A 17045-nucleotide genomic window follows, 5' to 3' on the forward strand; every position below is an offset into this window, starting at 1 on the left:
CGGATTCAGGGTTCAACATGACAATGCTCGTGGACCCATGAAAGGTGGAATCAGATATCATCCTGAGGTTTGCTAAAAAATCTGACCTTTTTCTTGAATTGAAAAGCTTTTGGTGGGTTTGCTAAAAATCTGACCTTTATTTGGAATCTAGGGGATCTGGAATTTTATGAGGGTTTTGTTTTGATTTTTTGAAAGGTTGATCCCGATGAAGTGAACGCGCTTGCTCAGCTCATGACTTGGAAAACTGCTGTTGCTGACATCCCATACGGTGGAGCTAAAGGTGGGATTGGATGTAGTCCTCGTGACTTGAGTTTGAGTGAGCTTGAGAGACTCACTCGTGTCTTTACCCAGAAGATCCATGATCTCATCGGTATTCACACCGATGTCCCTGCTCCTGACATGGGCACTAACGCTCAAACCATGGCTTGGATTCTTGATGAGTACTCCAAGTTTCATGGTCATTCCCCTGCTGTTGTCACTGGAAAGCCCATTGTTAGTTTCTCATTTTCTTTAACTTGGTTGCATCTGATGGTTTATTATTCTCTGGTTGATAATTCCAATGTTTTGTGTGGTGATTACCAAAGTTTTGAGCTTTTTGCTGTTGTTGGATCACTTTTGGTGTAGGATCTTGGTGGTTCACTAGGTAGGGAAGCTGCCACAGGACGTGGTGTAGTCTTTGCCACCGAAGCTCTTCTTGCTGAGTACGGGAAATCGATTCAGGGCTTGACATTTGTTATTCAGGTAAAATAAACTATCAGCTAATCTCAAGCTTAATTATTTGTATCATATGATGAGGAAGAGAAGTTGAGAAGATTTGTATTAATATGTCAACAGGGTTTTGGGAATGTTGGAACATGGGCGGCCAAGCTGATCCACGAGAAAGGTGGTAAAGTGGTTGCAGTAAGCGACATTACTGGTGCAGTCAGGAACCCTGAAGGTATCGACATCAACGCTCTGCTGAAACACAAAGACGCTACTGGAAGTCTCGTTGATTTCACTGGTGGAGACGCTATGAGTTCAGAAGAACTGCTCATTCATGAGTGCGATGTTCTCATCCCATGTGCTCTTGGTGGTGTCCTGAACAAGTCAGTACAAAAAAAACTTTTCACTCGTAACATCCACATTAACCGTATAAGATTTCATATTCTGATTCTTAAATTTTTCCATATATTGCTCAGGGAAAATGCTGGAGATGTGAAAGCAAAGTTTATAGTAGAGGCAGCAAACCATCCAACCGATCCAGAGGCTGATGAGGTAATGCATTGTTAACACAGAGACCCGTCCCTAAAGCTTCCTAAAATATAATCCTAATATGTTTGGTTTTGGCAGATTCTGTCGAAGAAAGGAGTGATTATACTTCCAGATATATACGCAAACGCAGGAGGAGTGACCGTGAGTTACTTTGAGTGGGTGCAGAACATTCAAGGTTTCATGTGGGAAGAGGAAAAAGTGAACTTGGAGCTGCAGAAGTACATGACTCGAGCGTTTCACAACATCAAGACAATGTGCCATACTCATTCCTGCAACCTCCGTATGGGAGCTTTCACTCTTGGAGTTAACCGAGTCGCTAGAGCCACCCAATTGCGTGGTTGGGAAGCTTAATTCAGCTGAATCCCCCTTATACTCTGTTTCTTTCTCTGTTTTCTCTGTTTTTTTTTGTTTCATTGTTACTGAAATATCATTGAGATTCCGAAATGGAAAAGGAAACAAAATGGATTTGAATAAAAACTAACAGATTGGAATAAAAGCTATTAATGGATTTTATGATCCTGAAGCCCCAATTCACTTCTCAAAGCAAAATGAAACAATAAAAATATATTCTTAGAACTATAAATTAATTTGAAGTTCTCAAAAAAGTTTGTTACATATCCCTTAAAAAGGTTTCATATGTAACATATCATAACATGATCTATAATATTCTAATGTATCAAACAGCAGCGGTGACTTGACTATTGCGATGGATAGATTGTGAATCTTCGTCGTATAAATGCATTAGACGAATCTTATCAAAACTTGTAAGCAAGAAAGAATCCGGAGAGTACACCGTCCTCATAACAGTCTCTCTTTGTAGTGAAGAACAATAGTCGTAGTAAGTAGAACATGTCACATTCAATTTGAATCCGACTCCAAATAAGAAGTCCAGCTCTAATAAGTTCATCTCCTCTGTGGTGATTCCTCCATTTTTTGCATAATATGCATTATTGTAACACCTACATTAGAGATAATATGTTAGAGATAAAATGTTAGAAAAAAGGGAACTACAAGACTATACGAAGATAATATACACCCAACTCAACTTAAGGGTGTAAAAAATGTTAGTCGGTAGACGATAGACGGAATAACAAGTAACACAACTAGGCCAATATTTTTAGTTTTATATATTAGTTTACTAATAGTAGTTTTTAGAATAAAAATATCAAGAAAGAAAAGCTTGCATGCATCAATCCATTAAATTTGATTTTTTTTTTTTGAATAAAAACACTAATCTTAGCGTTNTTAAGAAAAAAAAGAGATGAGAACTTACAAGTCATCCATGAACTTGGCAGACACCAAGACGCTGGAGATAATGAGCCTATGGACATTATAGGAATCAATGGGCAAAAAAGGCTGCTTTTGTATGAACCGATCCAAATATATATACGCGACTACGTAACACGAGTCGCTACAATTTGCGTACTTAAAGATCCTCTCCATATAGCTTCTGATAGATATCGAAGGTTTGGTCAGTGCAGAGAAAGCTGAGAACCTCTGGTGTTCCCCGAACGGACGGCTCAGATCGTCGTTCATCTCAGACACCCTTTGTAGGAGAGATGCCATAGCCGTTATGACACTTGGCATAATGATCTCAGCCATCGGTTCTTGATTGTGATACATCTTCTGAATCTGATCAGCCATTCGAGAGAGATGTGTATGTAGTTTATTACATGGATTGGACTTGTTTTGTTGTTAGTCTCCTCTCTTGCCTGTCGGTTTGGCTGTGTTTATATAGAAGAAATAATATCTTAAATCTTGTATATATTAACACTAGTCATACGAATGATCATTGATTGGGATCTCACTACAAATTCTTTAAAAGTTATGATTTTATTTTCTTATCACCAACATGTAATATACAAAAGTACTTATTTTGATTTATGGTTTAATTGCAATATATTCTTAGCCCCAACCACTATATTTGGAGCCATTTGGCTGGCATATTGGAAACATAATGCTTTAATTTAATTAGATTAATAAAGTCACTAGGTAAGTGTCATTCAATTTATTCAGGCTTTATAGAGAGGAAGGATATATATATATATATATATATATATATATATAAGATTGAAATATTTAAGATTTGAAGAAAAGAAGAAAACTAATTGGTTTAGTTGGGGATTGACATAACAATACTCCATTTTTTTTGTGTGTGTGTGTTTGTGAATTATCCAATGTTCTACGCTGAAATATGATTAGAGAGACCCAACAATATCGATAAAAGGATGCTACTATATTTAGCGCCACTAAGACAACGCCGTGTGGAGAAGTGACGAGCCAGGAGGAGGACCAAAGGTGCCAAACACGTTAAAGAGATAATGAGCAACATGTTGTGAGAATATTCAAAAGATCTGTGTATATTTAAGTTCACTGAATGCTTCTGAAGTCTTTTTCACTTCCTTCTCGTTATTTATTATTAATTGGAGTATTTTAGAAGATTATATCACAGTGTTATATATTCTGATGTGAAATAAATTGATCTTTATACCCTGTATCAATGATGACAACGACGTCGACAACAAAATTGATACCAAATTGGCAAATTCAGTATGAGAAGCTTGGAATCTCCCAACTTTGATCCTCCCATGTCTATAATTAGCTCCTCAATATAATTCATGAATAATAAAAAGATCAATCTCATTGCATAAATCTTATCAGCAAAAGTTTATTTGTGAATGTTAAACCATCTAAGGCCTTTCAATGTGTCACATTTGTACCTGAAATCATTACCAACAACATTGAAAAAAAGTGAACTGCATTTTTCTGATAAAACGAGCACCAAAACAAAACATAAATTAGAGGCGAGGTGACACAACAACGTCTAATTTATTATTACTGGAATACATTTACCACATACAACATCTAGATAAGAAGATCACCATCATAATCATTCTAGATACACACACAAATACACATGCAGTTTATTTTTTATCTTCAAACATATAAACAAACATGGTGCTTATTTGAATATCAAACTATAGATTATGCTTTTATTAAAACTTTTGCAGCTAATAAACCAAACTTCCAGTTGAGGCTAAGACTCTATTATCAACTTTGGCATCCAGGGATCTCAGTATCTCCTGCCCCATTCTCTTGCAACCTACCAGTATCTGTCCAGAAAACCAACTTGGTTATCAAAATCAGTAACCTAAAAATGTAACTTTTTTCTTGTATTGCTGAATGCTGACTTACAGTTCCATGAGTGTGAATATCACGTGTTCTGAATCCACGATCAAGAACATCGAAAACAGCATCTTCTATCCTCTTTGCAGCATTTTCTTCTTTCAATCCGTATCTCAAAAGCATTACAGCTGATAGAACACTTGCCAATGGATTCACCGTGTCCTGCAAAAATTACCTCAATATCAACATTCTTAAAATCTCATCCATTTCGCCATGAGAGACAAAAAAGGTATGTATGGTGGTGATGCAACAACCTTCCCATAGTGTTTAGGTGCAGAGCCATGTATAGGTTCAAAGATTCCAAGACCCTGTATCCCATAATTATATGAGAAAATCAAGAATCTCTTCTCAAACACATACACACACAAAAGGGACTTAGGTATTGGTTTGAATCGTGGTACTCACAGAATCACCAAAGGAAGCAGATGGAAGCAATCCTACACTTCCGGGGATCACAGCCGCAAGATCAGAGAGAATATCACCAAACATGATCCCAGTCAAGATGACATCAAACTGAAACATATATCACAAAGTTTAGTGAGAGCCATTCACTAGTCAAAGAGACATCAAGTGAATGACACCGCTGCAATAAGAAGACGATTACCTCTTTTGGGTGGCGAATAAGATCCATTGCAGCGGTTTCAATGAGTAGATGGGTCACTTCAACCTCAGGATACTCTGAGGACATTTTCGTTACTCTTTCCCTCCACAATATCGAACCCTATATAGTTTCAAGAACAAACATTGAATCCTGGATCTAACACACACAAATCTCAATTCAAGCTTAGAATTAAACTCCTTTTTAAAAGATATATAAAGAACTTAACCTCCAAGACTGAAGCCTTGTCAACAGAGCAAAGTTTACCACGGCGTTGTTTAGCAATCTCAAATGCCACACGAGCAATACGATCAACCTAAGCAGAATCAGAAACAATCAAAATACTTTGTTTTCCCCCAACAAGAAAGTCAGAAAATCTCATAAACGCATGACAAATACCTCAGTTGAAGAGTAGGACTCGGTGCAAAACCCGACTTCATCACCTTGCTCATTAGTAGTAAAACCACGAGGATGTGCGTTGTAAATACCGCCAGTAAGCTCCCGGATGATCATTAGATCGACCCCTTGTACTGTTTCTTGTCTCAGACATGTGGAACCGATCAACTGAAACATATCAAAAAGGGTGACAAATACGAATGAGCAAATAACAAAAACGCAATAACGTAGTTTTTCTGTACCTGAGGGAACACTCTAACAGGTCTCAAGTTGGAAAACACATCAAGACCCGCACGAAGCTGCGATAACCCAGTTATAGGTTTCAAATGCTTGGGGTGATCATCCCATTTCGGCCTTTTGACAAAAAAAACCGCAACTTTCATATAAAAAAAAAAAATCAAACAATAAAAATTGCAACTTTAATTACAAAATTTGTAAACATTGTACTACTATACCATCCAGCAGCTCCGAGAAGAATAGCATCTGATTGCTTTGCCCTTGTTAACGTTTCCTCTGGTAATGGGACTCCCACCAGATCTAAAGCTTTACCTCCTATTGGCAACTCCTCGAAGCTCAATTCTAACCCTGTTACAGACAAAACCCAAACAAAAAAACCTAATCTTTGTCAAAAAAAAAAAAAAAAAAAAAAANGAGGTATATACTTTTAGGTTTTGAGTCCAAAGTAGAGCGCAGTAATTGATGAGGAGACCTTCGAGTGATCCAGCTAAACGAAGCGCGTCCACAGCGACAGGGGTGACTTCGTTGCCGATGCCATCCCCAGGAAGCACAGCGATGGTGTACCGTTTCTTCGGTGTGTACGCGGCGCATCTGATCACTGACGCTCTCTTAATGGTCTGTTTGGTGACGGGCTTCAACGCAACCGAGTTCTTGATACTGATGACGTGGAAACTCAAAACTCCCGCCATATTGAAACGGATCTGCTTTTTTTTTTTTTTTTTNATAAAATATAATTATTAATAATTTAGGTGTTAGTTAAACATCAACACTAAACAAATCAAAGATGAGAAACTTCACGATTAACCAAAAGAAAGAAAAGAAGAATCGTGAAAATTATATCACCAATCAAAATGTGATTAAACAAACAATCAAGTATTCAAGTATGATATTGCTGCATAAAAACCGTTGCTATTAAATAACCAACCATATGTAATTGTAAAAACAGAAGAAGCTGGTTCGAGATTTATAAAACAAGGATAATTTTAGAAATCTATATTCATGGAACAGAAGAAATATAGACCAAGCTTAGAGAAACAACAAATTTATAAAACAAGGATAAACAAATAGAAATGAATAACTGCACCTGAAGTTAGGGAAAATAGTCCACAATCTCTCAAATTGGTGAGTGAGTCAGTACTCTGAAATGTGGTTTACTTATCATGTGATTTTCTTGCACCACTTTCCAAGCTGCCAAGAAAATTATTGTGACTTTATGAGAAAGAAAGCTCTATTTAATACAGTACTTGATTTGTATTTTAGCAAAACTTTTTTATTTACGACCAATAGAAAAGAAGAAAAATATATATATACAGTTTTTTTTACCTCAAAATCTTTCTATTTTGTTTTGTCACTGCCACCAGTTCCCGTCTTTATTTTTATGGTTCATATTTTTTTAAATGATTTTTCGAGTGTTGTTTCCTTCGTGTTTTCGTCATACAAGATGAGTTTTTTTTCTTGATTCTTTCACTAATTATATATATAACCACATTATTATAGTTTTTTCTTGATAACTACTTCGTTAATGAAAAAAAAATCTGTTCAAACACAAGCTAAGGAGTTAACCATATTATATATATATATATATATCAAATTATTCTATATATAGTGTCGATTATATTGTAATAGCATAGATATTACTCATTCTGGGTTGATTTATGATAGACTTTTCTCAAGCCAAAGTGTAAACTCACCTTGTTAATTCATATACATAACCAGATGAAACAGAAACAAAACAAAACAAAAGCATACTAATAATACAATGTGGTGTCTGTCAGTGTACGTGGTTATTTTCAGGTTTGTGTAAAGAGTACCTGGCACTATCGTTGGCACTCGCGCGTGTTTATTTTGTGTACGGAATCCAACAACAAAAATGGCAGTGGGGACAGGTTACAAGCGCAATCAATTCTCCATGACGTAACCAGATTTTTTTTTTTTTTTTTTTTTTTTTTTTTTTTTTTTTTTTTTTAAAAAAAAAAANGAGATCAACAACGAATGATACTGCACTACCACATGCAGCTACCAATTATTGATTTACGCTCGATACTGGAAAAGCTGATTCGGCTTCTCTAAAGTTTGATTTATCATTTAATGTAGATATCAAAATATGATGTTGGATGAGTGATAAGAATTATATGATGAAATTTTAAAAGAGTTGAGTATTTTTAATGTCTATGGTATTTGGAGTAGTTTTTGGTTTTAGTTTTTGCAATTATCTATTTTCAAAGAAAAACCAATATGTATATATTTTGGTATTTTTCTTCAAAGACCATTCATCACTTCTTTTTTCAAAGAAAAAATAATCTATTAATGTAAAATGTTAAATTAGGGTCTGTTATTAGTTTCCAACTCAAAACTAATTAGTAACGAGTAGATCGACTCTGATCAATTATATATTACTTAAATCCCTTCATATTTTTTTGATGGAATCTTTCTCTACATAAAACAAAAAGGCAAAGACTAAACAAACTATCATTCAAATTTGTAAGAAACTAAAATATATCCCAATAATTGAAAACAAAAATCCAAATTCTAAAAACTATGTTAAAAACTACAAACATTCATGGCCAATATAATAAAAGATCACGTGGATGCTGTACGTTGAAACATTGACGGCCAAAAATAAAAGAATTAGATGATTGGATTAGCCACAATGGCGGACCCAGTAAAGAAAAGGGTAGGTCACTTGACCTGGTTAAAATCTTCAAATATGGTTTTATGTATGAAAATTAGAGAAGTTCAACAGCAAAGTTGGTAATTCTCTAGCTGTTGACACCCCCAAAGTTAGGTTTGATTCCCTCATATTACACCATTATTGTTTTTTTTTCTTTTCATTTTAACTTAAATACATATCATTTTTCTTATACATATGTAACTTTCTTTACAAAATCACAGCTTTTTTGTAATTTTTTTAATTATTTATAAAAATGATTATTTTTAGTGTTTATGATATATCAGTATAATATAAATTATAGGATATATTACTTTAAAAATATTCTTGACCTCCCTAATTTTTTTGTCTGGGTCCGCCGCTGATTAGCCAGTTGGTTATTTGGTAGTATCAGCATGTGCGAAGCAACATCTTTCATATATAACTGAATAGAGACTATAATATGAACCTCATTCTTAATCCACGTGTTTCATTTCGTTGACAATGACCCGCAGAAAACGCGGACTGAACTTTTTTAATGAAAATTTATAATAATTTATTTTGTTAATATGTTATTTATAATGATTTATGATTAAAAATTTATTGCTTATATGATAATTTTTATATTTTAAAAATGTTTATTGAAAACATGTCAATAAAACATTTGCATATAATGAATAAAATTATTTAAAACTTTGTGAAATATTTGCTATAGTTGTGAAGTAAATAAAAAGATATAACTAATATGTAAAAAAAAAAAAATATCTAGCACAAACTAGTTTTGATTCTAAAAGATATTATTTTTACTTTTCTACAATTTATTTTATTTGATGTTTTCCATATTTTCGTTTTTTAATTAAAAATATTTATTTAATTTTAATTAAGTTTTTTTAATGGCAATTGAGTGTAATTTTTTACATATTTTAAAGTTAGTTTTATATTTGTACTTCTAAATTAATGTAGTATGATTGGTTTGGTTCTGATATATGATTATTTCGTTAATTTCCTTTTAAAAATAATTACTTTAATCTTCTGTGCAAGACCGAAACAGCCACATTTAACATCTAATTCAAATTATACGGCAGAGATATGTAGTATATAATTTAGTGTTTATGCTTATTTTATTGTTATGTCATTTTCCGATTTCAACTCCATTCGTAATTCATCATGTTACAAAATATTTACATCTTATTTTATTCAATAACGCGTACCGAAAAGTAAGTTGTGTGCTTGAACTAATAATACTAGGACGAAAAAATTGTTGCTGGCTGAGGCATGGTGAGAGAAGTTACGTCCCTCGATCTCACTCGCTCCGATTTCTCTGATTTCTCTATCAAAAAACTTTTTCTTTTGATCACAACCTTGTGCTCCCTCGGAAGGGTTTTCGTTGATTCTCGCTTGCTGCCTAGGCAGTAAGTTGTGTGGTGGTGTGCTTGACTATTACAATTGAATTTACATTATTAGTGGTTCGTGAGGCTAAAATATGGACTCATTACGGATTGTCCCGCATGAATCGGGTAACAGGTAAAGAAAATTTTATCTTAGAAACATTTCATATAAAACAATATTTGATGACTAAAATTGTATGCTAGAAGGAGGAGTTATTCAATAATAAATTTAATTGTTGATTTTGAGAAGCGAATACAAGTTTTACAGAGGTAAGATACATCTTTTATTATGAGCTGAGAATTACAAATTAAGACACACGTCACACACAAACAAACAGGTAAAGGTCTTTTGAGAATCCTCTGTTTTGGGAGAAGAGGAACAAAGGCTTTTTTTGGTTGGATTAATTAGCCGTAGCATCGGATAGGGTCCTTGCAGCTCTTTNAACTTAAATACATATCATTTTTCTTATACATATGTAACTTTCTTTACAAAATCACAGCTTTTTTGTAATTTTTTTAATTATTTATAAAAATGATTATTTTTAGTGTTTATGATATATCAGTATAATATAAATTATAGGATATATTACTTTAAAAATATTCTTGACCTCCCTAATTTTTTTGTCTGGGTCCGCCGCTGATTAGCCAGTTGGTTATTTGGTAGTATCAGCATGTGCGAAGCAACATCTTTCATATATAACTGAATAGAGACTATAATATGAACCTCATTCTTAATCCACGTGTTTCATTTCGTTGACAATGACCCGCAGAAAACGCGGACTGAACTTTTTTAATGAAAATTTATAATAATTTATTTTGTTAATATGTTATTTATAATGATTTATGATTAAAAATTTATTGCTTATATGATAATTTTTATATTTTAAAAATGTTTATTGAAAACATGTCAATAAAACATTTGCATATAATGAATAAAATTATTTAAAACTTTGTGAAATATTTGCTATAGTTGTGAAGTAAATAAAAAGATATAACTAATATGTAAAAAAAAAAAAATATCTAGCACAAACTAGTTTTGATTCTAAAAGATATTATTTTTACTTTTCTACAATTTATTTTATTTGATGTTTTCCATATTTTCGTTTTTTAATTAAAAATATTTATTTAATTTTAATTAAGTTTTTTTAATGGCAATTGAGTGTAATTTTTTACATATTTTAAAGTTAGTTTTATATTTGTACTTCTAAATTAATGTAGTATGATTGGTTTGGTTCTGATATATGATTATTTCGTTAATTTCCTTTTAAAAATAATTACTTTAATCTTCTGTGCAAGACCGAAACAGCCACATTTAACATCTAATTCAAATTATACGGCAGAGATATGTAGTATATAATTTAGTGTTTATGCTTATTTTATTGTTATGTCATTTTCCGATTTCAACTCCATTCGTAATTCATCATGTTACAAAATATTTACATCTTATTTTATTCAATAACGCGTACCGAAAAGTAAGTTGTGTGCTTGAACTAATAATACTAGGACGAAAAAATTGTTGCTGGCTGAGGCATGGTGAGAGAAGTTACGTCCCTCGATCTCACTCGCTCCGATTTCTCTGATTTCTCTATCAAAAAACTTTTTCTTTTGATCACAACCTTGTGCTCCCTCGGAAGGGTTTTCGTTGATTCTCGCTTGCTGCCTAGGCAGTAAGTTGTGTGGTGGTGTGCTTGACTATTACAATTGAATTTACATTATTAGTGGTTCGTGAGGCTAAAATATGGACTCATTACGGATTGTCCCGCATGAATCGGGTAACAGGTAAAGAAAATTTTATCTTAGAAACATTTCATATAAAACAATATTTGATGACTAAAATTGTATGCTAGAAGGAGGAGTTATTCAATAATAAATTTAATTGTTGATTTTGAGAAGCGAATACAAGTTTTACAGAGGTAAGATACATCTTTTATTATGAGCTGAGAATTACAAATTAAGACACACGTCACACACAAACAAACAGGTAAAGGTCTTTTGAGAATCCTCTGTTTTGGGAGAAGAGGAACAAAGGCTTTTTTTGGTTGGATTAATTAGCCGTAGCATCGGATAGGGTCCTTGCAGCTCTTTGCAGGGGATTGCGCATTACCATGCATCCCACCTTTCGCGAGGTATTGCTGATGGTATTCTTCAGCCTTGTACAACTTCTTTGCTGGTAAGATCTCAGTCACAATCTTGTTCTCAAGTTTTGTCTGCTGTTTCTCTAGAGACTCGCGTGCTAGTTTCTCTTGCTCGGGTGTGTAGTAGTATATACCTGATCGGTATTGTGCTCCCACAAGTTCTCCCTGCAACCGGTTTTCAAAGATCGGTTAGGAATTGAACGTTATCAAGAAGAATGATGGCTACTATATGAAAGCTAAAACTGAAGATAACCACAATCAAATCGGAGTTTCAGGACAAGAACATGAACAAACTCTCTCTAAACATTACCATACATGTCTCTAAACTAAACCAATCCGAATTATGCAAATATTTGAAATGAAGATTCAACAAAAAAAGTCAACCAAAAGTTAACATTCTTGAAAGTTTCGATGAAACTATATATTACTGGAGAAGCCATTAAATCAATCAGAGCAAGAATCAAAAACATGAACATGACCAAAAAATTTGATTTAAATTCTAAAATCATTAAACCAGAAAAAAAAAGGTACCTGACGATTCAAGGTGGTTGGATCATGTCTAGACCAGAACAAATCAAGAAGCGTCTCATAAGTGCACTCCTTAGGATCATACTGAACCCTAACAACCTCTACATGGTTCGTGGTGTTCGTACATACAATCTCGTAAGAAGGATTTTCTGAGATCCCCTGAGTGTAACCAACCTCAGTCACGGTCACTCCATGGATCCTCTGTAAAGCAAGCTCAAATCCCCAGAAACAACCTGCGGCGAACTCAGCAAACTCGTTTCCCGGCGCCGGAACATCGTTGTCGGGCTCCTCAGCTATCGGAGAAGGAACAATCACAGGTGTCTCTGCTAAATGATGCTTCATATAAAATTCTTTGAGAGCAACTTCCTCAGGTGTATCAACAACTTGAGGCTCCTGAGCTTTTAGAGAAGAATCCATAGCTAACTCAGATGTGTTTTTTCCGGTGGTGAGTTTCTTTAATTGTTAAAAAGTGTATTGTTGTTTGATGATGAAGCCTCTTGACGATCGATTTATATAGAAATAAGCAAGTCATAGTCAGAGATTAACAGCTACGTCAACACTAAATAATATTTTTTAAAATTTAGTAGTGGTTTTGTTGACACACAAGCAAAATACATTGGAATGTAAAATTTAATAATTTGGTCAATTGTTAATATATCACGCGTCATTGTTTACTTGTACTTAAAAATGTCTATTAAACAAATAAATTCCAACAACCATGATTATAAATCTTTTTAGTTATGCATTGATCCAAACTTGGAAAACATGTTATTTTTGTCGCAACTTGGAAAATATGTTATTGTATAGCAAACTGTGATTTGTGGACCGTTGACATTGAGTTTTCGCCCGCTATTAGTAGTATTCCAGACCTTTCTTCTGTGTGTGTGTTTTTTTATTCATCTTTCTCTTTTCTTGTCGTATGTTATACATGGATGACTTAATTAGCATTATGCTAGTAATAGTAATACTATTATAGTATGAGGTTGGTGGGCACATTTGTTTTATGATAAACTAGAAAGACATTGGTAATGGACTAGCACTAAAATGAGAGAGGTGGCCCTGCTACACTTTTTTATTCGTCGGCTTCAATAACCATGTCGATGACTTTTTGGGAGAAATAATTGAGTTTACGAGATTAGATCTAAGGTCCTTAATTTAGGGATCACGATGATTGTGTGGTTTTATGTCCATTGAGTGTAACATCGGTATTACAACATTGCAAATGAAATTCCAAAGAAGTAGTTTCATTGCGTGTAATTAACTTCGTCGGTTTTATACAAGCTTTGCGCAAGTTCCTAAATGCTAATTCCTCTGTTTTGGGAGGGAAGCAGAGGAAAACAGCTTTTAGCCGTAACAGCGGATTGGGTGGTTTGAGCCTTTGGTAGTTGGAAAAGAAGCCTCATGCACAAAAGAGCATAAATAGGAGCTTTGCTCATCATAATAATACTGCTACACAAGGTTAAAACCATTGAACCTGTCTCTACGCTGAATTGACCCGCTTGCGCCGGATGAAAGACTAAAGTAAAGGCAATCAAGTTGTTTGTATATCACTTTGGATTAAATGTTTCCCGCCGGCTAAAGTATTTGGTTTCACTACTTTGTCTAGAACTCCAATGAGACAACTTGACTATAATAAGCTAGTGAATTGCCTTTAACAAAACAAGCAGTAATTTTCACATGAGTATCGTTCTCTGTCCATAGAGGTAAGACAATGCTAAGCCAGACTCCAACAAGAAAGATAGTGCTGATCATGAACAGGACAAGAAGAAACTTTTTGCAATCCATATCTACGACAAATGCTAATTAAAACAACTCCCAGGTAAAAAGATCCTCTGAGAATCCTCTGTTTTGGGAGCAGAGGAACAAAGACTTCATGATTAGCCGGAGCAGCGGATAGGGTCCATGCAGCTCTTCGCAGGGGATTGCGCGTTGCCACATCTCCCGCCTTTGACGAGGTACTGCTGATGGTATTCTTCAGCTTTGTAGAATTTCTTAGCCGGTAAGATCTCAGTCACAATCTTATCCTCCAGTTTAGTCTGCTGCTTCTCTAGAGACTCACGTGCTTGCTTCTCTTGCTCAGGTGTGTAGAAGTATATACCTGATCGGTATTGTGCTCCCAGAAGATTTCCCTGCAACATTCAAAACATCAGTGTCTATCAATCAGTAAAGAAATTGAAGAGTTGTCTAATATCACATTCACTATCAAAGATAAAATTGAGGACAAAAAACACAAATTCTATTTAAGCATTACCATAAATATACATGTTCTCCACACCAACCAAAAAAATCAAGAATGACAAATGAAAGATCCATAATTAAGTAATTTGACAAGAGAGAGCTGAACAACTTAAAGACATGCAATTTTTGACTGGAGAAGCCATTGAATCATGGAGAGCAAGTATATAAGAATTTGACCATAAATTTCACATAGTTAGATACAAAAACCAAGCAAAATCGATACCTGACGATTCAAGGTGGTGGGATCATGCCTAGACCAGAACAAATCAAGAAGCGTCTCATAAGTGCATTCCTTGGGATCATACTGAACTCTAACAACCTCTGCATGGTTCGTGGTGTTCGTACAGACATCCTTGTAAGAAGGGTTGTGTGAGATCCCCTGAGTGTAACCGACCTCAGTCACGTTCACGCCAGGGATACTCTGGAAAGCAAGCTCAACTCCCCAGAAACAACCTGCGGCAAACTCAGCAAACTCGTTTCCGGGAGCCGGAACATCGTTGTCGGGCTCCTCAGCTATCGGAGAAGAAAAAATTGCAGGTTCATCAACTAACTGAGGCTCCTGAGGTTTGAGAGGAGCAACTTCATTGTTGCTCAGAGAAGAATCCATTTTAGTTCGTGTTGTGAGCTTGTAACTGTTAATGTGGCCTTATAGGGATACTCAGCTGGAGATTCTATGTGCATGAAGTATGCAACTAGATTGGTGGACACGTTTTGTTCATGCACTAAAAAAGGAATGGCTCTCTTGCAATCTCTTTTAATCTTTTTATGCGTTGGCTTCATTTGCCATATGCGTTGGCTTCATTTGCATGTGGATGGATTTTGGAAAAAAAAAAGATTAGATAATTATAATGAGTTTTTGATTATATAATCTTTTTATGTTTGATTTATGTTCAGTTCATAGAGTGTAATATCATTATTATTGTAACATTGGAAATAAAATTCCAAAAGTAGTAGTTACATAAATCTTGACACACAACGGTCCCTAAATGCTAAATCCTCTGTTTTGGGAGCGAAGCAGAGGGAAACACTTTTTTACCCGTAGCAGCGGATTGGGTCGTTGCAGCCTTTGGCAGAAGATTGCCCGAGGCCGAAGCGGCCACCTTTTGACAGGTACTGCTGTTGTTGATCTTCAGCTCTGTAGAATTTCTTAGCTGGTAAGATCTCAGTCATGATCTTCCTCTCCATTTGTTGCTGGTGACGTTCCAGTGACTCGCGGGCTAGTTTCTCCTGCTCAGGAGTGTAGAAGTATATCCCAGATCTGTAAAGGGTTCCCACGTCATTTCCCTGATCACAGTAAAGTAAGACATTGTAAGTATCCATGGTATTGTAGAAGTAGCCTACCTAATAATCAGAGTGCTTAAACGAGAAAAAACATAAATCTCAGGAGATAAAATAGTCAGAAGACTGGTTCAGTATATACATGCCAATGAAAGTCAAATAAGATGCAAATGTAGCAGTAATTAGCAAATGAGTATCGTTCTCTGTCCACAGAGGCAAGACAAATGGTAAGTCAAACTCACATTGAACAAGAATGCTAAAGCTGATCATAAACAGGACTAGAAAAAAAAACATCTTAGAAATCCACATCTCCACCTCAGTGAAAAGTGGGGCAACAGAGCTACAACAGAAGCTCGATTAAGTTACCTACTTAAGCCTCATAATTCAACAAAACAAAAAGAACAAGAAAAAAAAAAGAAAACAAACTTCAATATCATATATTTCTTCATAATCTATTAGGATGGACCAAAGTTGCAAAATTGAAAGTTTTTTCAGAGCTTAGACTGGTGATGAAACCTGAAAGCCATCAGATTTGGGGAAAAAACTAATCAAGAAACCCCTAAAGCACATACAACAACTTCTCTATAATCCTAAAGACGAAACCTTTGTCAATCCCCAAGCTTAAAATTTTTAAATTTGGTAACACCGTACCTGACGATTCAAAGTGGTGGGATCATGCCTAGACCAGAACAAATCAAGCAGAGACTCATAGCTGCAATCATTAGGATCATACTGAACCCTAACAACCTCGGAATGTCTCGTGGTTCCTTTACAAACATCTTCGTATGAAGGATTGTGTATGATCCCTTGTGTATATCCAACCTCAGTCTGAGTCACCCCTGGAACTCTCTGAAACGCCAGCTCGACACCCCAGAAACATCCAGCCCCGAATTGGGCAAACTTATTCCCCGGTGACGGAGCGTCATCGTCGTTCCCCTGAGCTATCGGAGAAGGATCCATATTGCTTTGCCCACTTGATCCCAAACCCAGCCTGTTGAGTATATTGTTCATTGAGAGAATTTTCTTAAGACAGAGATGAAGACACGGGACGGGGGGCTTATGGAGAGAGAGAGAGAGAGAGAGAGAGAGAGAGAGAGATGCAGCGTTTGCGTTTTCAGTTGCGTTCACGATAAGAAACGGCAAACTCGAATAACCGAATTCAA

The 17045-nt window shown here is 35.2% G+C and overlaps 6 protein-coding genes across 7 annotated transcripts in view; 1 reads left to right on the plus strand and 5 right to left on the minus strand.

Moving 5' to 3' along the window:
* Window positions 1–1767, plus strand: part of LOC104734765 (glutamate dehydrogenase 2-like) — a 2665-nt gene extending 898 nt beyond the window's left edge. Inside the window, exons 2-7 of the mRNA XM_010454409.2 lie at window positions 1–67; window positions 196–492; window positions 625–741; window positions 835–1085; window positions 1179–1254; window positions 1330–1767. The exon at window positions 1–67 is cut by the window's left edge and continues 45 nt beyond it. Coding sequence (XP_010452711.1) covers window positions 1–67; window positions 196–492; window positions 625–741; window positions 835–1085; window positions 1179–1254; window positions 1330–1602 — 1081 coding nt within the window. The 3' untranslated portion in view covers window positions 1603–1767. The remainder of the gene's footprint in view (window positions 68–195; window positions 493–624; window positions 742–834; window positions 1086–1178; window positions 1255–1329) is intronic.
* LOC104734764 (cyclin-U4-2-like) lies at window positions 1650–3028 on the minus strand. The gene is made up of 2 exons (XM_010454408.1): window positions 2525–3028; window positions 1650–2210 (listed from the first exon to the last, which is right to left on the minus strand). Exons 1-2 carry the CDS (start codon window positions 2893–2895, stop codon window positions 1928–1930), a joined length of 654 nt encoding a protein of 217 aa, XP_010452710.1. The 5' UTR covers window positions 2896–3028; the 3' UTR covers window positions 1650–1927.
* Window positions 4062–6384, minus strand: LOC104734767 (3-isopropylmalate dehydrogenase, chloroplastic-like). 2 transcript variants are annotated; one of them, XM_010454410.2, is made up of 10 exons: window positions 6141–6384; window positions 5887–6016; window positions 5674–5785; window positions 5435–5599; window positions 5265–5351; window positions 5042–5158; window positions 4843–4950; window positions 4692–4745; window positions 4447–4599; window positions 4062–4364 (listed from the first exon to the last, which is right to left on the minus strand). In XM_010454410.2, the coding sequence occupies exons 1-10, from the start codon at window positions 6355–6357 to the stop codon at window positions 4263–4265; spliced, it is 1245 nt and encodes a 414-aa protein (XP_010452712.1). In that variant the 5' UTR covers window positions 6358–6384; the 3' UTR covers window positions 4062–4262. The 2 variants fall into 2 exon arrangements, with proteins under 2 accessions (XP_010452712.1, XP_019090243.1); XM_019234698.1 differs by having other exon boundaries at window positions 6094–6358.
* Window positions 11557–12858, minus strand: LOC104734768 (peptide methionine sulfoxide reductase A2-like). The gene is made up of 2 exons (XM_010454411.2): window positions 12370–12858; window positions 11557–12003 (listed from the first exon to the last, which is right to left on the minus strand). Exons 1-2 carry the CDS (start codon window positions 12781–12783, stop codon window positions 11752–11754), a joined length of 666 nt encoding a protein of 221 aa, XP_010452713.1. The 5' UTR covers window positions 12784–12858; the 3' UTR covers window positions 11557–11751.
* Window positions 13990–15248, minus strand: LOC104734769 (peptide methionine sulfoxide reductase A2-like). The gene is made up of 2 exons (XM_010454412.2): window positions 14828–15248; window positions 13990–14495 (listed from the first exon to the last, which is right to left on the minus strand). The coding sequence occupies exons 1-2, from the start codon at window positions 15209–15211 to the stop codon at window positions 14244–14246; spliced, it is 636 nt and encodes a 211-aa protein (XP_010452714.1). The 5' UTR covers window positions 15212–15248; the 3' UTR covers window positions 13990–14243.
* On the minus strand, window positions 15499–16964 carry LOC104734770 (peptide methionine sulfoxide reductase A3-like). Its single transcript, XM_010454414.1, has 2 exons — window positions 16534–16964; window positions 15499–15888 (listed from the first exon to the last, which is right to left on the minus strand). Exons 1-2 carry the CDS (start codon window positions 16891–16893, stop codon window positions 15637–15639), a joined length of 612 nt encoding a protein of 203 aa, XP_010452716.1. The 5' UTR covers window positions 16894–16964; the 3' UTR covers window positions 15499–15636.

Source organism: Camelina sativa, chromosome 13 (assembly GCF_000633955.1).
Source record: "Camelina sativa cultivar DH55 chromosome 13, Cs, whole genome shotgun sequence".
Classification (NCBI taxonomy): domain Eukaryota; kingdom Viridiplantae; phylum Streptophyta; class Magnoliopsida; order Brassicales; family Brassicaceae; genus Camelina; species Camelina sativa.

What these genes read in the sequence shown, in the direction of transcription:
- LOC104734764 (XM_010454408.1), bottom strand. Translation starts at nt 2,895, where the DNA reads ATGGCTGATCAGATTCAGAAGATGTATCACAATCAAGAACCGATGGCT. An exon ending in GCCAAGTTCATGGATGACTT is followed by an intron (nt 2,211 to 2,524) that starts GTAAGTTCTCAT and finishes TCTCTAATGTAG; the next exon opens with GTGTTACAATAATGCATATT.
- LOC104734767 (XM_010454410.2), bottom strand. Translation starts at nt 6,357, where the DNA reads ATGGCGGGAGTTTTGAGTTTCCACGTCATCAGTATCAAGAACTCGGTT. An exon ending in TTTAGCTGGATCACTCGAAG is followed by an intron (nt 6,017 to 6,140) that starts GTCTCCTCATCA and finishes TGTCTGTAACAG; the next exon opens with GGTTAGAATTGAGCTTCGAG. An exon ending in ATATTCACACTCATGGAACT is followed by an intron (nt 4,365 to 4,446) that starts GTAAGTCAGCAT and finishes TTTTCTGGACAG; the next exon opens with ATACTGGTAGGTTGCAAGAG.
- LOC104734768 (XM_010454411.2), bottom strand. Translation starts at nt 12,783, where the DNA reads ATGGATTCTTCTCTAAAAGCTCAGGAGCCTCAAGTTGTTGATACACCT. An exon ending in CAACCACCTTGAATCGTCAG is followed by an intron (nt 12,004 to 12,369) that starts GTACCTTTTTTT and finishes AACCGGTTGCAG; the next exon opens with GGAGAACTTGTGGGAGCACA.
- LOC104734769 (XM_010454412.2), bottom strand. Translation starts at nt 15,211, where the DNA reads ATGGATTCTTCTCTGAGCAACAATGAAGTTGCTCCTCTCAAACCTCAG. An exon ending in CCACCACCTTGAATCGTCAG is followed by an intron (nt 14,496 to 14,827) that starts GTATCGATTTTG and finishes TGAATGTTGCAG; the next exon opens with GGAAATCTTCTGGGAGCACA.
- LOC104734770 (XM_010454414.1), bottom strand. Translation starts at nt 16,893, where the DNA reads ATGAACAATATACTCAACAGGCTGGGTTTGGGATCAAGTGGGCAAAGC. An exon ending in CCACCACTTTGAATCGTCAG is followed by an intron (nt 15,889 to 16,533) that starts GTACGGTGTTAC and finishes TACTGTGATCAG; the next exon opens with GGAAATGACGTGGGAACCCT.